The sequence below is a fragment of the Cervus elaphus genome, chromosome 2, assembly GCF_910594005.1.
Source record: "Cervus elaphus chromosome 2, mCerEla1.1, whole genome shotgun sequence".
In the NCBI taxonomy this organism is placed as follows: domain Eukaryota; kingdom Metazoa; phylum Chordata; class Mammalia; order Artiodactyla; family Cervidae; genus Cervus; species Cervus elaphus.
This window is the reverse complement of record NC_057816.1, coordinates 46,869,651-46,890,850: the sequence shown is the minus strand read 5'-3', so window position 1 is coordinate 46,890,850 and position 21,200 is coordinate 46,869,651. Positions and strand designations below refer to the sequence as shown.

At 42.4% G+C, this 21,200-nt stretch overlaps 1 protein-coding gene across 10 annotated transcripts in view; it reads right to left on the bottom strand.

Moving 5' to 3' along the window:
- The window catches only part of FAT3 (FAT atypical cadherin 3), a 762,831-nt gene that overhangs the window by 132,588 nt on the left and 609,043 nt on the right, over positions 1-21,200 (bottom strand). The window contains exon 8 of one of the 10 annotated variants that reach the window (XM_043876728.1): positions 18,502-19,573. The exons of the other annotated variants lie outside the window; for them this stretch is intronic. Coding sequence (XP_043732663.1) covers positions 19,484-19,573 — 90 coding nt within the window. The 3' untranslated portion in view covers positions 18,502-19,483. Of the gene's footprint in view, positions 1-18,501; positions 19,574-21,200 lie in introns of those variants that run through there. 10 annotated transcript variants of the gene reach the window in all.

Genomic DNA, 21,200 nt, shown 5'->3' with positions numbered 1-21,200 from the left:
ACAAATAACAAATATTGGTGAGGAGGCTGAGAAAATGAAACCCTCATGCACTATTAGTAGGAATGTAAATTGGTGCAGCTGCTATGGAAAACAGTATGCAGGTTCCTAAAAAAAAAAATGAAAAAACAGAACTGCTATATGATCCAACAATTCCACTTCTGGGTATTTTTCTGAGGAAAACAAGAACACTAATTTTAAAAGACATGCTCTCTTATGCTCATTTCAGCATCATTTACTATAGCCAAGATATGGAAGCAACCATATACATATATATATACACAGATACAGATTGTTTTAACGGAATACTACTCAGCTATAAAAAATAATGAAATCTGGCCCTTTGTGACAATGTGGATAGCTGTAAAGAATATTATGCTAAATGAAATAACTCAGAGAAAGACAAATACTATATAACTTCATTTATATGTGAAATCTGAAAAACAAACATAACAAAAAGAAAAAACGAACATAACAAATATAAACACACCACAAAACAAAAACAAAAACAAAAACAACTGTAACAAAACAGCAACAGACTCATAGAAACAGAGAATAAATTGGTGGTTGCCAGAGAGGACAGAAGTGAGGATTTAAGTGAAATTAGTTAAAGGGATTAAGAGGTACAAACTTCCAGTAACAAAATAAATCACAAGGGTGTAGTGTGATGTAATGCAAAGGGAATAGAGTTGACAATATTATAGCAACTTTTCATGGGGACAAGTTGGAAGTAGACTTACTATGGCAATCATTTTGTAATGTATAAAAATACTGAGATACTATGCTGTATACCTGAAGTTAATGCAATATTGCAAGTCAATTATACTGCAATAAAAAAGCAAAAACAATATCAAGGTGCCCATCAAGGTTTTTACATAATCTCATTCCTTTTACATGTGTATCTTCTTTCTCCCATGATCACATTTCTCATGCAAAATGACATCATCATACTTATTCATCTGTCTGAATATTCACTTGTCTGAAATAATGTGCCACAAAGTCTCTGAATAACACCAATATTGTTATTATAATTACAATTATGGTCATTCAGATTGATCTAATATTCTTTTGCAGTTCTTTTTGTCCTTTAGATTTATTCCACTAGGGATATATGGTCAAATTAGTAGGTGTAAAGTCATATAGAAGAGTTTACCCTGGGCATACATGCTTCCAACTGGATACACATATAAATTTGTTTGCTTCCATTTACTTTCAAATTTTTGACTTGCTTTTTTAACATTTAACTTCCTTTTATATTATATGTAAAATTACCAGTGTTAAATTTACAGAAAAGTTATGGTCAAGCTTAGCTTTGTTATTTTTCCTTTTCTTGTATTCCCTTCTCCTACAAGCAACCATTTTTTCCAGTAATGTTCTATTTTATCCATCTACTTTTGGAGAAGGAAATGGCAACCCACTCCAATATTCTTGCCTGTGAATCCCATGGATGGAGGCGCCTGGTGGGCCATAAACATATTGTATACACTTCCCCTGAACAAGCTATTTTACCTAACATTTTATCAGTAGTTCTCAACCAAGGAGGGCTTCGTCTCCCAGAGTCACTTCACAATGTCTGGAGAGGTTTTCGGCTGTCACAGTCTGGGGGTAGTTCTCCTAGAACCTGATGGGTAGAGGGCAGGGAAGCTGCTCAACATTCCCTAACGTGCAGGCGGGCGCTGAGGCCGGAGGCAGATGGGCCCCTCAGCACCAGGGTGAAGGGATTGGAGGTGGCTCCCTGTGGAAACAGCAATAGCAGGAAGGTGGAGAGAGGAGGCTGGGTCCCGCCCAGACAGAAAACAATGGCCCACATATCTCTCATTCTGTCAGGAAACCTCCCCAGCTACACAAGTGCAGACCAGCTCCTTGGAGGTCCAAGGGGCATGATGCTAACTTATGCCAAGCTAGCCTCTTCGGTGGAGCCCACCTTGGCTAAGAGATGCGTAGGAGGACCTGAGACATAGCAGATATGGACTCTGAACCAGGCAAGTCAGAATGACTGGCCAGGGGAAACCTGGAAGAAGTGCCCCATTGAGTCACCTAAACTGTCACGAGGGCATGACTCTCTGAGTGCGCCCACATGTCGGTCCACATGTACTGTACACTTTTCCCTCCTAATAAGTACTTGTTCACCACTTTCTTTGTGGGAATTCTTTTTCTGCAAAGCCAGAGGGTGAGGGCCTTGTTACTGACCCTTGGTCTGGTGGCTAGGATGCAGCGCTCTGACTGCAGCCCGACCTCATCTCTGGCAGGGGACCGAAGCCCTGCCTCAAGCTGCTGCAGGCTGAGGCCACCTGATGTCAGCTGCTCGCAACAAAGAGCCATCTGACTCAAAAGGTCAACAGTGTCGCTGCTTCATATCATGAAGACCATGCCACAACAGTGCAGAAATAATCCTCCAAGGGTAGATGTATTATAATTAATCCAACCAGCCCTCTACTGATGTTCATTTAAGATGTTTACTGTTTTTGCTCTTAGAATGAGCATGCAACAAAGAGCCTTGTGCCTGTGTATTTTCATAGTTTTGCTAACATATATTTGTGTCCCTAAAATTGGCATTGCTAACTCAAAGGAGAAATGCTTATGATTTTATGAAACACCTCCTATATTTCTGTGCCCATAAGTTTGATCACTTGGCATTTCTATGGTTATATACAAGAATGACGGCCCTCTCACAGCCTCACCAACAGAGCATGCTGTAAAATTTTTGGCCAATCTAATAGATGAGAAATGGCAGCTCAGTGTTATTTAGAATTTTCCTTTCTCTTATTACCAGTGAGGTTGAGGGTCTTTTCATATGTTTAAGAACCGTTTGCTCCACCGCCTCAGAGAAAGGCCAGAGCCACAGCAGCACTTTCCCACCTCAGATCTCCCATCCCGAGCTAAGGGGACATCCCTGATGGTGCCCCTGGGGGAGGGCCTGGATGAGGGGGGCAGAGGTTTTCATTCCTGGCTTGCAGGACCCTACACCCAGCCAGATGGCCTCCCCCGACTATAGTGCCCTGTCCACAAGACCCCAACCTACGCTTAGGAGCACACATGCACTTCTTTTCCTGTTAAAACTATCAGCTCATTCTTCTATGGGTTAGGTAGTCCTTGTTTCTGTTTATTTTGGAAGCATGCTATAAATTTCCAATGTTGTCAACTTTGTCATTTATTTTTATTTTGTTCATGGAAACCTTTTTCTTTTTGTCATGCACAAGTTTTTGTTTTATTTTCATGTAGTTGAATACGTCAGTCTTTTCCGATTGTTTCTGGATGTTAAATCATAGTTTTACATTCCCAGGTTCTGGTGATCACATATTTCTCAGAAATAGAATTTAAATGTTTCTTTTTCTTACATTTTAATCTCTAATCCATTTGGAATTTCTCCTAGCATATTATGTGAGGAATGAGGCCAGTTTTATTTTTTTTCCGCATGGCTCTCCATTTATTTCAATGATAATTTCTAGAAGACTACTACTTCCCCACAGATTTGAGTAGCCACTTTTACTCTGTACTAAATTTACATATGCAAATAGTATATTTCTGGCTTTTCTATTTTGTTCCATTGGTTTATCTGTCTTCTTGCATCAACATCAAAATGTTTTAATTATACAGCCTTCATAGTATTTTTTTTTCCATCCAGTTTCTGGAGACATAACTGACATAAAGCACTGTGTAAGTTTAAGATGTACAGCATAATGATTCCACTTCATGTAAATCATGCAGTGATTATCAGAATGAGTTTAGTGAACATCTACCATCTCATATAGATAGAAAGCTAAAGAAATAGGAAATACATTCTTCACTGTGATATGAACTCAGGCTTTATTCTCAACAAACTTCATGTATAACATATAGAAGTATTAATTATATTTGTTGTGTTGAACATTACCTCCCCAGTACTTATTTATCTTATAATTGGAAGCTTGTACCTTTTTCTTAGACTTCCCAGGTGGCTCAGTGGCAAAGAATTCTGCCTGCCAATGCAGGAGCCGCAGGAGACGTGGGTTTGATCCTCGGGTCAGGAAGATCCCCTGGAGGAGGAAATGGCAACCCACTCCAGTATTCTTGCCTGGAGAATCCCATGGACAGAGGAGCCTGGTGGGCTACAGGCCACAGGGTTGCAAAGAGCTGGACACAACTGAGCGACTGAGCACACACACAGGACAAGACGAGACCTTTTTTTGTACCTTCATCCAGTTCCCCCTCTTCCTACCACCTGCCTCTGGTAGCCACGGCTATGACCTGTTTTTCTATGAATGTGTTTGTTTGTTTTTGAAGTATAATTGACCTATGGGGGTCCCCAGTGGCTTAGCAGTAAAGAATCCGTCTGCAATTCAGGAACCACGGGAGACCTGGGTTCGATCCCTGGGTGGAGAAGATCCCCTGGAGGAGGGCACGGCAACCCACTCCAGTATTCTTGCCTGGAGAAACCCATGGACAGAGGAGCCTGGCGGGCTGCAGTCCCTGGGGTCACAACAACTGGAATGACTTAGCGTGCAAAACTGACCTACAGCACTATGCTACTTCCTGGTGTGTAAATAGTGATAATATTTTCTTTATATACATTTAAATTATTTGGAAAAGCTAAGCCCTCTCTAAGGTTTGTTTGTTTTTTTTGTTTTTTTTTTTTTAGGATTTTCCTGGCTATTGTTGCTTACTATTCTTCTAAATTAATTTATAATCAACTTATTGCACCTGACAAACCAATAGCATTTTAAATTTAGAGTATGTTAAAAGTACAGGATAATTAAGGGAGAACTAATTTCTTAATGATAGAGTCTTTCTATCCAAGAATATAGCTTGTCCTTTTTCCTTTGTTCAAATCTACTATTTTTTCAGTAGTGTTTTAGTTTTCCACAAATAGGCTTTGGACACTTTTAAACTTTATATATATATGTGCTAAGCTAAATGGGTTCTTTTTCATTACACATTTTCCCTTTTTTTTTTTTTTTTTTTTGGTGGGGGGAAGGTTAACTATATATGTAGGCTATTAGAGTTTGTTAAATTTATAACTTGTTACTTTACTACTTTTCTTGTCTTTTAAAGTAGCTCCATTCACTCCTTGGAACTTTTCAGATATATAATTACAGTGTATACAAATAGAGATCAGCTTACCTTTGTCTTTACAATTCTTATCATACAAATTGCTTTATCTTAGCTAACTGCATTGGTGGATACTTACAGCATACTGTTAAAACAGTAGTGAAAACAGTGATATTCTTGTCTTATCCCTAATAAGAAAGCCTTTAGTTGGTTCTCCATTAAATAATAGGCAGGCTTTTGGCTGTAGTCTTTACTTACTTTTAGAAACAAATTTAGTCAGATCATGGTTGTTCTTAGACATACCTGTACTATACATCACTTTGGTGGATCGTTTTTGAGAGAGAGGAAAAGGGTGGTACCATGACTTACGTGCCAGGATGACTTGCCATGGGGTGAGCTTGACATGCAAACAATCTTTGCTTCTAGTCTATGGTAGAAAAATTTCAGAGAAGTGTGATGGAGGAATTTTGGGCATTGTTTTATCTCCACTGTATTTGGAAAGCCATACTCAATTCTTTGAATGCCATTTATTTCCTTTAAAAAGTTCCAGTTAACTTAGCCAAGATGCTACAATATTTGTGTTCACAGAAGCTGTTACATTAATGGGATAAAAGAGCCTTTCTGGCCAGCAAGCCTGCCCTGACCTTCCTGAAGTTTCAAAGCTGACGTGCTCTTGAAAAGCTTGCCTCTTTCTGCTTGCTTTGTCCTGAGCCTAATCTACAGTCAGAACAAGTGTTTCTCTGTAAAAGACTTCCTTTTCCTCATTTGCTTTTTATTTCCCACAGTTGGGGCCATTTGTGAGCTCCTGAACAACCAAACAAAGCAAAGTAACTTTCAAAGATGTTGTGTTCAAAATGGTAATTGAAAGGCCTACAGAAGCACAGTGCGCTCCGAGCAGGAGGGACCCCAAGTGTGGGAAGTCTCTTCCGCGATGGTTTCAGTGCTGCCCAGCACACACACTCCGGGTTCTGCAGGCTCATCCGAGCTAAGCCTGGGGAGATGCCGAGCCTCACTTTACAAAGACTCGTGGCATGAAGTGTCCACGGGGTGAGCCGAAGGGTAAAGGCCTCTGTCTTTTATTAGAACCAATTAAATCCTGAATTACTGAATATTCTGCCTCTGTTTGCATTCAGAACAACATCTAAAACACTCCATAGTTGTAATTTCAAGGATGATGCCTCTTGTATCCCTTCCAAGCTTGCAAGACCTGTTTTTGAACGCATTAAGAAGAAAAATCACATCAGCATGTGCTTGTTTTCCAGTTTATCAACTTATATCATATTCATTTCTTCAACTTTACTATCTTTAGCTTATCAACGTGACAAATGAGAATCAGAGATGTTAAGCAATTTGTCCAAGTCCTAATGGCAAGGCCACACTCAAACCTAGGTCTCCTGGAGCCAAATTCTGCAGCATTCCATTAGAGCATTTCCATGTGCGCTTAAACTGTTGTTGTTTAGTTGCTTAGTCATGTCTGACTCTTTTACGACCTCATGGACTGTAGCCCGCCAGGCTTCTCTCTCCATGGGATCTTGCAGGCAAGAATACTGAAATGAGTTGCCATTCCACCCACCAGGGGATCTTCCTGACCCAGGGATCGAACCCCTGTTTCCTGCATTAACAGGCAGATTCTACCTCTGAGCCACCAGGAAAGCCCACACCGAAATTATATACACATTAATTATAAATGCACAAACATAATGTTCCATTATACAAAAATCCTGATTTACAAAACGGCTAACTGACATGACCATTCTCATTTCAGGAACATTAATCTTGAGATTATTCTGAACAGAAAGTGTCCTGTTGCCTTTACAATTGGAATCCGTTTTCAAGAATTGATTTGCTCATAAGTTGTCAGGCATGGATCCATTATATACAGTGAGATTTTATCATTATTTTAACATAAAGTCTCACAGTAGAGTTGGCTTGCTGCCTTATTTCATGTATTTAATTGCACTTATTCCAGCATTGTCCTAACCTAAATATACAAGGAAGCTTTGTTCCCCTGCATTTTCATCTTCTAAGAAGGTGATGATGTTAAAGGAAACAAAAAATATACCCAAAGAGAGCATCCCTCGATCCAGGGCGTCATGGCGCAGCATTAGTTGTCATTTTTGTTGTTTAATTGCTCAGTTGTCTATGGCTCTTTTGTAACCCCATGAACTGTAGCCCACCAGTTCTCTGTCCATGGGATTTCCCAGGCAAGAGTACTGGAGCAGGTTGCCATTTCTTTTTGGGGATCTTCCTGACCCAGGGATCAAACCAGAGACCCCAGGACTGGCAGGCAGATTCTTTACAACTGAGCTATCAGGGAAGCCTTGAAGCAGCATTAACAAAAGTGATCTGTTTCTATCCTCCACCCCCTTTTAAGCTGGTGCAAGTTGGAGGAAAAGGCTAAGACAAAGTTTGAATCTTGAAGGTGAAAAGTGAAAGTGTTAGTTGTTCAGTCGCATTTGACTCTTTGCAACCCCATGGACGGTAGCCCGTCAGGCTCCTCTGTCCATGGGATTTCCCAGGCAAGAAGACTGGAGTGGGTAGCCATTCTCTTGGCCAGGGGATCTTCCCAACCCAAGGATGGAACCCAGATCTCCTGCATTGCCGGCAGATTCTTTACCGTCTGAGCCATTCTTTTTAAGGAAGGAGGCCAACCAGAACTCCCAAATCACCTAGAGATAAAAGAGGAATGGAATCCCTGTGGTTGTCATATGCAAGGCTAACCTAGGAATGCACATCATGGACCTCCCAGCCCCAGAGAGCACAGACCCACTGGCAGGAAGACTTAGTGGTCAATCTCAATTAACTACTTTGTGGGGCTTAAGAAATGTGGGGATGATCTGAAAGAGACTTTTAATCTCAGGCTTGGCTGTGGAGCAAACAAATACAAGCTGATTTTCATATCTTTATAAATCAAAGCAGGACTCAAATAAGGAAAGCATATTAAAGCCACAAAAGCACATATCACGAGTCCCTGAATCAAATCAGTGTAATTTTGAGATTATTATTTGGGCATGCATATCTCTGTTGCTTTTCATAAATAACAATAACCCCCCCACACACACACAGGATTTATAGCTAGTAGGTATATTATTCGATTTTAAGTTGAGAAAAGATTATAGTAATAAAACCTACATGTGTCTGGCAGGTCACAGATCTCAAGATACCTCATAGTATCTTATTTTATTCCTACAATAACCCATGAAGTATGTAAGATCTTATTCCCATTATGCTGGAGAAACTGAGTCTCACAGAGATGAGGCTCCCTTCTGTGGTAAGAAATTGGTTTAGGGTTGACTTTGAACAAGGGTCACCTGATTTAGGGTCAATTCTCCTTCCACTAGACAAAAGGCTTCCCCTAATGAATTAACCAGTATACTTTGCATATATAGATATGTAGGGGAAAGTTCCTGAGATGGTACCTGATTTTGAGTAGGAAGAAATGGGTTTGTATGATATCTGTTTACCCGTGTCCACCTAGGGCAGCCGCCTAACCTGTCTGTGCCTCAGTTTCTCACTGGAAAATCAATGTCATGATAAAACTTGATTTAACCACTCCCAGGATGTCAGGCAAATGAAACTTAGAATGATGCTAATTAATTGTGCAAATAACAAGTGATATATATTACTATAAATTTTTATCCATTGGTCTTTTAGGAGAGGCAGGTTCTCAGCTCAGTTCAGTTCAGTCCCTCAGTCATGTCTGACTCTCTGTGACCCTGTGGACTGTAGCACGCCTGGCTCCTCTGTCCATCACCAACACAGTGGTTATAAGGTCACAAGGGGCAGGAGGAGAGGGCAGGAAGAACCGAGAGAGAAGCACTGAAATACGTGCGTTACCACATGTGAAACGGACGGCTAATGGGAAGTCACTGTGTAACACAGGGAGCTCAGCCTGGTGGTCTGCAACGACCTAGAGGGGCAGGATGGGGTGGGGGGAAGGAGGGAGGTTCAACAGGGAGGGAACATATGTGTACCTGGGGCTGATTCATGTTGATGGACGGCAGAAACCAAAACAGCATTGGAAGGCAAATTTTGTTGTTCGTTGCTGTTAGTCACTTAATCGTATCCAGCTCTTTGTGACCCCATGGACTGCAGCATGCCAGGCTTCCCTGTCCTTCACTATCTCCCGGAGTTTACTCAAACTCATGTCCATTGAGTTGGTGATGCCATCCAACCATCTCATCCTCTGTCAGCCCCTTCTCCTCCTGCCCTCAATCTTTCCCAAGCATCAGTCTTTTCCAGTGAGTCGGTTCTTCGCATCAGGTGGCCAAAGTATTGGAGTTTCAGCTTCAGCATCAGTCCTTCCAATGAATATTCAGGACTGATTTCCTTTAGGATGGACTGGTTGGATCTCCTTACATTCCAAGGAACTCTCAAGAATCTTCTCCAACACCACAGTTCAAAAGCATCATTTCTTTGCTGCCTAGCCTCCTTTATGGTCCACCTCTCACATCCATATATAACTACTGGAAAAAACATAGTTTTGACTAGATGAACCTTTGTTGGCAAAGTAATGTCTCTGTTTCTTAATATACTCTCTAGGTTGGTCATAGCTTTTCTTCAAGGAGCAAATATTTTTTTAATCTCATGATTGCAGTCACCACCTGCAGTGATTTTGGAGCCCAAGAAAATAAACTCTCTCATTGTTTCCACTCTTTCCCCATCTATTTGCCATGAAGTGATGGGACCAGATGCCATGATCTTAGTTTTCTGAATGTTGAGTTTTAAGCCAATTTTTTCACTCTCCTCTTTCACTCTCATCAAGAGGCTCTTTAGTTCTTCACTTTCTGCCATAAGGGTGGTGTCATCTGCATACCTGAGGTGATTGATATTTCTCCCGGCAATCTTGAGTCTAGCTTGTGCTTCATCCAGTCCAGCATTTCTCATGATGTACTCTGGATATGTTAAATAAGCAGGGTGACAATATGCAGCCTTGACATACTCCTTTTCCTATTTGGAACCAGTCTTTTTTCATGTCCAGTTCTAACTGTTGCTTCTTGACCTGCGTACAGACTTCTCAGGAGGCAGGTCAGGTGGTCTGGTATTCCCATCTCTTGAAGAATTTTCCAGTTTGTCGTGATCCACACAGTCAAAGGCTTTAGCATAGTCAATGAAGCAGAAATAGATGTTCTTCTGGAATTCTCTTGCTTTTTCTATGATCCAACAGATGTTGGCAATTTGATCTCTGTTCCTCTGCCTTTTCTAAATACAGCTTGAATATCTGGAAGTTCTTGGTTCATGTACTGTTGAAGTCTGGCTTGGAGAATTTTGAGCATTACTTTGCTAGCATGTGAGGTGAGTGCAATTTTGCGGTAGTTTGCGATTGGAATGAAAACTGATCCTTTCCGGTCCTGTGGCCACTGCTGAGGTTTCCAAATTTGCTGGCATAGTGAGTGCAGCACTTTAACAGCATTATCTTTTAGGATTTGACATAGCTCAGCTGGAATTCCATCACCTCCACTAGCTTTGTTTGTAGTGATGCTACCTAAGGCCCACTTGACTTCACATTCCAGGATGTCTGCCTTTAGGTGAGTGATCACACCATCATGGTTATCTGGGTCATTAAGATCTTTCTTGTATAGTTCTTCTGTGTATTGTTGCTACCTCTTCTTAATATCTTCTGCTTCTGTTAGGTCCATACCATTTCTGTCCTTTACTGTGCCCCACAAGAGACTGAGCCAGACTTGCCTGTGAGTGTCCAGGAATCTTTGGCAAAGGCGTGGGTTGACAATGGCCTGCGATGGGGTCGGGGGCACTGATAGAACAGTCCTGGCATAAGTCCTTTTGAAGGAGGTCACTATTACTGCCATTATCCTTCAGGCCAAACTATAGGTAGGGAACACAGACCCACCTATCAACAGGAAATTGGACTAAAGATTAACTGAGCATGGCCCTACCCATCAGAGCAAGACTCAGATTCCCCTACAGTGAGTCCCTCCCATCAGAAAGCTTCCACAAGCCTCTTATCCTTGTCCATCAGAGGGCAGACAGAATGAAAACCACAATTACAGAAAACTAACCAAACAATACTTGGATCACAGCCTTTTCTAACTCAATGAAACTATGAGCCATGCCGTGTAGGGCCACGTGTATGGGTTATGGTAGAGAGTTCTGACAAAATGTGGTCTGCTGGAGAAGGGAATGGCAAACCACTTCAGTATTCTTGTCTTGAGAACCCCATGAACAGTATGAAAAGGCAAAAAGATAGGACACTGAAAGATGAACTTCCCAGGCTGGGAGGTGCCCAATATATTACTGGAGAAGAGTGGAGAAACAGCTCCAGAAAGAATGAAAAGGCTGAGTCAAAGAGAAAACAATGCCCAGTTGTGGATGTGACTGGTGATGGAAGTAAAGTCTGATGCTGTAAAGAACAATATTGCATAGGAACCTGGAATGTTAGGTCCATGAATGAAGGTAAATTGGAAGTGGTCAAACAGGAGATGGCAAGAGTAAACATTGACATTTTAGGAATCAGTGAACTAAAATGGACTGGAATGGGTGAATTTAATTCAGATGACCATTATATCTACTACTGTGGGCAAGAATCCCTTAGAAGAAATGGAGTAGCCATCATAGTCAACAAAAGAGTCTGAAATGCAGTACCTAGGTGCAGTCTCAGAAACAACAGAATGATCTCTGTTCATTTCCAAGGCAAACCATTCAATATCACAGTAATCCAAGTCTGTGCCCCAACAACAAATGCTGAAGAAAGAAAGTGAAAATGAAGTCGCTCAGTCATGTCTGACTCTTTGCGATCCCATGGACTGTAGCCCACCAGGCTCCTCCATCCATGGAATTTTCTAGGAAAGAGTACTCGAGTGGGTTGCCATTTCCTTCTCCAGGGGATCTTCCCAACCTCGGGATCGAACCCAGGTCTCCTGCATTGGAGGCAGATGTTTTACCATCTGAGCCACCAGGGAATGCCAAAGAAACTAAAGTTAAATGGTTCTATGAAGATCTACGAGACCTTCTAGAACACCAAAAAGAGATGTCTGTTTCATCATAGGGAACTGGAATGCAAAAGTAGGAAGTCAAGAGATACCTGGAGTAACAGCCAAGTTTGGTCTTGGAGTACAGAATGAAGCAGGGCAAAGGCTAACAGACTTTTGCCAAGAGAACGCACTGGTCATAGCAAACACCCTCTTCCAACAACACAAGAGAAGACTCTACACATGGACATCACTAGATGGTCAACAGTGAAATCAGATTGATTATATTCTTTGCAGCCAAAGATGGGGAAGCTCTATGCAGTCAGCAAAAACAAGACTGGGAGCTGACTGTGGCTCAGATCATGAACTCTTTATTTCCAAATTCAGAGTTAAATTGAAGAAAGTGGGGAAAACCATTAGACCATTCAGATATGACCTAAATCAAATCCCTTACAATTATACAGTGGAAGTGAAAAATAGATTCAAGGGACTAGATCTGATAGACAGAGAGCCTGATGAACTATGGACAGAGGTTCATGACATTGTACAGGAGACAGGGATCAAGACCATCCCCATGGAAAAGAAATGCAAAAAAGCAAAATGGCTGTCTGAGGAGGCCTTACAAATAGCTGTGAGAAGAAGAGAAGCGAAAAGCAAAGGAGAAAAGGAAAGATAAACCCATTTGAATGCAGAGTTCCAAAGAATAGCAAGAGAGATAAGAAAGCCTTCCTCAGTGATCAGTGCAAAGAAATAGAAGAAAACAAAAGAATGGGAAAGACTAGAGAGCTCTTCAAGAAAATTAAAGATACCAAGGCAGGCTCTAGATTTGTTTAAACCTACTATGAAGACAATGGCAACCCACTCCAGTATTCTTGCCTGGAGAATCCCATGAACAGAGGAGCCAGGTGGGCTACAGTTCAGGGGGTCACAAAGAGTTGGACACCCCTGTGTGACTACCACTTCACTTCCCTTCCCTATGAAGATACAGCAGTTCATGTGTGTTTGGTAGATGCATGGAAAAAACTGTTAAGAACTGCTCCTTTCTCTTCCTTGCTAATGTGTGTCTCTGTGGCCCATAAGCCCAGTGGGTGGAAAGCAGGGCTATAAGGTGGTTGGCGTATTTTGCTCTCTTCCTAGCATATATGACTGGCTATGAGACAGTCTAATGGCCAAAGGTAGCACCATGTTTACCAGGCAGTCATCTTTAAAAGTGTCCTCCCTCATAACAGCAGAGCCAGTTGAGTATCCCTTCCTGCCTTAGAATAATTAGCAAAGACGTCATCTTCCTTTTGAGAGGCATCACAGTATACTGGTTGGGAACAGAGCAGGTTCTGGAATCCAACTACCTATATCTGAGCCCTCATCTATTGAAGTTACTTAAAGCTGTTTTGCTTCAGTTTCCTTATCTGTAAAATGGGGATGATAATAGGGGATTATTTTCCTATTTCCACCATAAATCATCACAGTTTTAGCAGTTTAAAATAATACTCATTTATTATTCCTAGTTCCGCAGGTCAGATGTTGGGGTATGGCATTGCTTAGAGTCTCACAAGCCCCAAATCAAGGGGTCCTCAGAGATGTGTACCCTTCTGGAAGGTCTGAGGCTGAATCAGTTTGAAGGTCACTCAGGTTGTTGGCCGCACTCAGTTTCTTGAGGTTCGAGGCCTGCGGTCCCTGCCTCCTTGCCGGCTTTCAGCAGGATCCGAAAGGCTGCCTCCCTCCCTGGCCTACTGCATCTTCCATATTCAGACAGGGGCTTCCCTCATGGCTCAGACAGTAAAGTGTCTGCCGGCAATGCAGGAGACCTGGGTTTGATCCCTGGGTTGGGAAGATCCCCTGGAGAAGGAAATGGCAACCCACTCCGGTATTCTTGCCCGGAAAATTCCATGGATGGAGGAGCCTGGTAGGCTACAGTCCATGGGATCACAAAGAGTTGGGCATGATTGAACAACTGGTTATTCAGACTAGCGATGATATTTCAAATCCTCTGCCATTCGGAAATCTCTGGTTTCTCATTTTGCTGCATCGCTTCCAGCTTCAGCTGGACAGAATTGTCTACTTAAGGGCTCATGCAATTAGACTGGATCCATCGGAGTCATCTAGGTGAGTCTCACAAGTTAAGATCTGTAACCTTAATTACATCTTCAGTGCCCCCTTTGCCATATAATGACATATTTACAAATTCTAAAGGCTGGGAGGGCACAGGCACCTTGGGTATGGGATGGCGGTACATTCTGCCCACTGCAAATAGCACCTGCCTCATGGAGGGATTGTGAGAGTTAAATGAGTTTGTTTGTTTTTGATTATAGTATAAACACAGGTTTTATCTATTTCATATGTTTCAGTCCATTGTAGTCATTATTCTTTTTGATGCTCAAACATTTCCATCTTTAACTAGTGGAATGCAGTTTGAATTGTCTCTTGTTACCGTCAAACAAGATTCCACTAGACTTTTCTGGCAGGATAAGATGCCGAGGCTTCTGTCCTAGACCTGGAATCAGCTAGTTCTACAAGGAATCCTGGTTTTTTCCCATGGAAAACGGTGTGTATAGACCACAGTCTGGGTGCTAAGAACAGAATCTCTCTTCGCATGGATTTGCAGTGCTCTTGTATGTATGGACAGTAACCTCATCCTTCTCAGCAGCTCATTATTTCTGCTTCTTATAAGCCTCCAGTTCCACTTGATGTTCCTCCTTCCCTTCTTACAACAGCCCATGTTCCTGTGATGCCTCAGCTTCCCACCAGCCAGGAGGTCCCCCTTCTCCTAATCCACTCATCATTCTCTGCCGGGCCAGACACCTCTGCCCACCTCTTGCCTGGCACGACATCAAAGTGGGGAACACTTCCATAACGCTGAAGAATACCACACCCCTCCTTTTTTTTTTTTTTACAGAATGTTTCTATTTTTAAAAAATTTGCTTCAGGGGAGCTAACTTCTTATTTTCTACTGAGAAAGTAAATTCCTAGGCAGGTTGATAAGAAGTCTGGGGTCCCTGAGGAGGAGAGAGGGGTCTGGGGCTCTCCAGGAGGACACAGGGTCTGGAATTCTCAAGGAGGAGGAAAGGACAAATGTCTTTTTTTCTCTTTACAGTCCTTAGTCTTAGTCACATAAAACTTTTTTCTTTAATTCCAGAACTGATGATTACACAACAAACAACTCAGTTTAAATTCTGTACTAAGGATTAGGTAACAACAATGTATCCAGCTTGAGGACAGTTTCTCCTTCCTGAAAACCTTCTGGCTAATCCTGTTCTCTCAAAATGTAAATTATGGGAGTGGGTCTAGTAAGATCTTTACAACCTTGAGACACTCTTTTGATTTACTGTAATAACTAATTAAAAAGTATATAACTCCCTTGCTTAGACTAGCAAGGAGGGCCCTCTCCATCCCCCTTCTGGTATCTATGTCAGAGCTTTCTCTGTGCCTTTTTATACTTTAATGAAACACTGCTACACAAAAGCTCTTGAGTGATCAAGGCTTACCCTTGGTCCCAAAGCTGCATCTTCTTCGAAGATCATGAATCCGACACTGTTCATCATGAGCTATCACTATTCAGGGCTTTGGTAAGCAAACTGATTCTCTTTCTTAACCCAGAATGACAGTGCTTTGAAATAGCATGGCAACAGCCAGCCCCGTCACCAGAGCAGGAAGGTATTACAAAACCAGTAACTCCCTCAGAGACGTGTGCTTCCCGGTGGCTCAGTGGTGAAGAATCTGCCTGTCAATGCAGGAGACACAGGAGATGCAGTTTTGAACCGTGGGTCAGGAGGATCCCCTGGAGGAGGAAATGGCAACCCACTGCAGTATTTCTTGCCTAAAAAATCCATGAACAGAGGAGCCTGGTGTGCTATAGTCCATGGGGTTGCACACACAATGTGTGTTTCCTAGGAAGTCTGGGTGGTTGCATGTTGAAATTTTCAACTAGAGTTTCACAGTAATGAAAGTGTTGAGGAGTTAATTTACCTTAACCATTTTTAGGGCAACTACCCATTTAAAAACCAAATTAATACTGAGGAGCTACTCTCTGAAAATATGTACATGCATACCAAAATTTATCAACACTTTCATGAATTTCAAGGACCTGCCAGGGACTCAAACTATCTTGGAGAGTCTAGTTTGTTTGCACTAGATTCTTTTTTAATGTAGACCATTTTTAAAATCTTTATCGAATTTGTTACTATACTGATTCCTTTTTTGTTTCTTTGCTTTTGTTTTTTGGCTTCAAGGCACGTAGCAGCTTAGCCCCCTGACTGGAGATCAAACCTGCACCCGTTGCATTGGAAGGCAAAGTCTTAACCACCAGACCCCCAGGGGTGTCCTGACAACTACGTTCTGGTTTGCATTGGCTTGTTGGAGGCAGCCGGATGTGGAAGCTGGGACAGGGTGTGGACAGAAGGGAACACAGCTGGAACTAGGGTGGAGGTTTTAAGTTTCTCCATTCATCATTATCATGCTCTGGTCTATAGCAATGAAGGCTATATCTGGTGCCAGTCATGAATTATTTGCTATCATTCCATGATATTATATGTGTAGAAATTGGAAGTCAGCTCTTAAAACTTGGGATAATTTTGGAATACAGATGGCAGCTGGTTTTAGGCAAAGAGAAGACTGTCAAAGAGTCATCAAAGGGAGCCATCCCACAAGGGAAGGGCATGGCAGCCCACTCCAGTGTTCTTGTCTGGAGAATCCCATGGACAGAGGAACCTGGCGGGCTACAGTCCGTGGAGTCACAAAGAGTCAGACACGACTGAGCTTCTGCGCTCACATACTGTACTATATACAGGACAGTAATATCAGCACTTCTTAACACGTAAAATCAACACCTCTTTTATACAGAGGCCCTTGTCCATCTTGGCAGGAGGTTTTTTGTAAAGAGACTGCTTTGTTCTTTTGTTTAGTACATCTGAGTCTTTATCACTTGAAGTCCACAACACCTTTTTACATTCTGTACTTGTGCTGGAGAATCTCAGAGAGCAAAAGATGTTTATTCGTCACCAGATATTGTAGCTCTGAGGCACAAGAATCCTGGGAGAACAGGACAAAACTGCAGATGAAGGGAGGGTTTTCATGTAGACACAGAGGTCCCTGAAGCTCTGATTTATTTGACATTTGTGAAGTGAAACTCAACAGGTTGTTTATGGCTGATTTGAAGCCCTTGTCATACCACATTTTATGGTTCCAAAGGAACAAAGCAGAGAAAAGTTCCCTAAAGAAAACTGAACAGGTGGTTTGGAGCTATAGGACATTTTAGTTACAGGGTGAAGAATCTCCGTTTGATGGTAAATCATTAAGTTGCCTTGGGTCATGGGTTGGAGTGTGCCTTAGTGGTTGCTAAAAGAAATCTAGAATGCTTTTCTTTTCCCCGAACATCCTTCTTGTAAAAACGTCCTGACATTGAGGGCTGTGCCCGCGGCTCAGGTGGGCACAGGCCTGGACAGCAGAGGCTGGAGAGGTCTTCAAACACAGCCAGAGAGACAGACGACTGGTTTTCTGATGGTAAGAATGATGGCATGCAAATCTGTACCTTGAACACTGTTCTCACTCCTTAAGAAGCCCACGGCTTCCCTGGAGGTCCAGTGGTTAAGACTCTGAGCTCCCAGTGCAGGGGGCCCAGGTTCAATCCCCGGTTGGGGAACAAGATCTCACATGCCACAGGTAAGAGTTCATTTGCCTCAGAAAAAAACAAAACAAAACAAAACAAAACAACCAAGAGTTTGTATGCTACAACTAAGACCTGGTGAGGCCAAATAAATAAATAATTTTTTTTTTTTTTTTTTAAAGAAGAAGCTCACGGCCCTGGAGACACAGAGTAACTTGGAAACTTTTGATAAGAAAATCTCTCTGTACCCTTTAGTAACCTACTGAGCTTGGTCTTGCCAAGGGGAACCACCAAGTCTGCCCCAGTGCTCTAATTTCTGAACTGCCCTAGTAAAAAGTGAAAGTGCAAGTCACTCAGTCCTGTCCAACTCTTTGTAACCCCACGGACTGTAGCCCGCCAGGCTCGTCTGTCCATGGAACTCTCCAGGCCAGGATACTTAAGTGGGTAGCCGTTCCCTTCTCCAGGGGATCTTCCCGACCCAGGGATCGAACCTGGGTCTCCCACATTGCAGGCGGATTCTTTACCATCTGAACCACCAGGGAACTGCCCTAGAGACAAGTCTAACTATACACTGGTCTGAAGCAAGATCAACAAAAGCAGGATGTGAACAATGTGCCCATTCAAGGGCTTGTAACACATTCTCTCAATTAATTTTTAAAAAATAGGTGCACATCAGTCATCTGGATTTAAAACTCTGAACCACTCTGACTTCAGGCAGGTAGTAAGCTCCCTACACATGGCATGAACTCAAGAAATATTCATGGAGTAGATGCTACTGAATGATTTATCATTTGGTCCTACTGAAATTCTGAAATAAAAGTTTCTAGCTAACTTTTGTTTTAGGTTAACATGAATTAGTTATGTTCTCTGGACATCCAGCATATCCGCCACTGAGACCCTATTGAAAACATCTATTGTAACATCTACTATTCATTAATTCGTTCTGAAATATTTAACATGTATCTACAACATTCTGGGCACAATGAATCACCATTTAATTCAACCATTACAAAACTCTAGAGAGAAGTATGTAATGAATAGGGTTCCATGCTTTATTTGTATTTTATTCAAATACATCTTATGTTTTTAAGTGGTGCTAAGGAGTTGAAGTTGGATATGCTAAGACATCGTTAGCCATGTCTAATTTAAAAACTCTAAATTCTCATTTAAAGTGAATTAGCACTAAAGACTTAGCAATACTACACATGGGTTGTTAATTAGTTTTTAGAGTGTGTGATTCCTGCAGGATTTCAATCCTGGGTCCCTTTCAGTTCTCACTATCTTTTGAAGATACTCTGAAGCAGTCTGGATTTAGGTAGGGTGACCATACAGTTTATTATTCCAACTGGGGCAACCTTGAGTGTGAATGGGGTGCTGTTGATGATTGCATCAGTGCAACAGGTGTAAAGGGGATTCTCTGGGACAAACAGAGCCTTAGTTTTACCTTAGGAAAGAACACTGGTGGAAGGATCAGGAGTTGATACACACAGGCTGCCTTATCAGTGCCTGTCACGTCCCCTTTCTGGGTTTCAGTTTATTGAAATGAAAAGGAAAAGCGTTGTACTAAAACCGACCGGCAGAAGATGAGATGGTTAGACAGTGTCACTGAATCACTGGACGTGAGTCTGAGCAAACTCGGGGAGAGAGTGAACGACAGGGGGGCCTGGAGTGCTGCAGTCCATGGAGTCGCCAAGAGTTGGACACAACTTAGCAACTGAACAACAGCAAAACCCACCCTACTGCTTCCTTCAAACTTCACCACTTTACAATTACAAATGGACTCAAAGGAAAGAATCTCATCATGTTTTTCAAACAGCTTCAAATTCAGAGATAGCTGGCTAGACAAGCACACGAAACACTTCTTAAAAACTTGCCCCTTTTAAAAACCACGTTGTTACCAAAGCTTACATCATATTTTATATAAATCAGCTTAAGAAATCAATAAGCTGACTTCAGGGTTGGCAAACATTTCATCCACACCACCTGAAGCATCGTGTTGAGAAGGATTCTGAGGCTGCACCTGGGCCCATGAGGAAAAAAACGAAAAACAAACCTCAGTCAGTTAGTGATGGTTTCTGGGGTCATGGGGACATGAGAGAGAGGCAAAGAGGGTAGGAGGGGTTACGGGCTACGTGTGTGTGCCCGTTCTCTGCCAGGGCTGGCCAAGGGTCTCTGGTACTAAACTATAAAACGCAACAAAAATCTACCCCAGGTTTAGGGTAGATCTGCTTCATACTGGTATCTAACAGAGTGTGAGTCTCACCCAGGGATTCCTGTCCTTTTCCCTGGTCTCAGCCGCCCTCCATAAGCACTCCGGTGGCAGAGTACAAGTGATGGTCAGCAGCCTTGGCGCACGTCAGGATCACACAGGACTGCGGGCAACGGGCCAGGCTTTGCTGGGATTCACAGCCCTGCGTCCTCAGCCAGAGCTTCCACCAGGACAAAGACCCGCTGGCAGAGGGGCTGAGACAGGGATGGGCGTCAGGGCCCCCTGCCCTCAGTCCTCATTTCTATAAAAGCTCTGTGACCTTGGACACATTACTTTTCTTAGTTTGTAAAATGAATTTGGATTCAGGGATTTTCGAACTTTAACTTTCTGTGACTAAAGCATGAAGAGGTGAAGAATATCACAGTGTGTTAATTCCACGCTAGATGTCCTTCTCTTTGCAAATTCAAGGAAAGCTCCTTTTGTGTCAAACATAAATCTCGCAGTAACTGATCAGGAAGCAGACACATGGAACTCCTTCATGCATGTGTATGTCCTTTGCTCAGTCACGTCCGCCTCTGCAGACCCACTGACTAGCCGGCCAGGCCCCTCTGTCCATGGGACTCTCCAGGCAAGAACACTGGAGTGGGTTGCCAGGCCCTTCTCCAGGGGCCTTTCCCAATCCAGGGATCGAACCCTGGTCTCCTGCATTGCATGCAGATGCGTTACCCCCTGAGCCACCAGGGAAGTCCATTTATGCATAAACAGTCATCATTTTTTGAAAGAGGAAGCTCAGTTATATAACACAGTAAGCCCCTTACATGTGAATTTTCAAGTTGTGAGCTTTTGAAGACACAAATGTCCCCCTGTTTGCCAACTGTTGTATTGTACTACTGTACCTTTCAAGGCATTGTACTGTAAGGTTAAAAATGTCTCATTGTTTATGTTTGTTTTTTACATATTATTTGTGTGAAAAGTATTACAAACAGCATAGTTCTATATGGGGCATCCTTGATGGCGCAGATGGTAAAGAATCTGCCTGCAATGAGAGAGATCCAGGTTCAATCCCTGGGTCAGGAAGTTCCCCTGGAGAAGGAATTGGCAACCAACTCCAGTATTTTTGCCTGGAGAATTCCACAGACAGAGGAGCCTGGCGGGCTACAGTCCATGGGGTTGCCAAGAGTCAGGCATGACTGAGTGACTAACACACACTATATAGCCGACTGTTAGTTGGGTACCTAGGTTAACTTTGTTGAACTTACAAACAAATTGGACTTGTGAACATGCTCTTGGAACGGAACTCATTTGTATGTAGGGGGATTTAACTGTACTGTTAATACAATCCTCTGTCTAGGTTGTTCTTGCAAATTGTTTTTTTTTCTTAAGACACTAAATATCCATGGACATAATTTACTACTTCAACATATATTTTAGTTGCTTG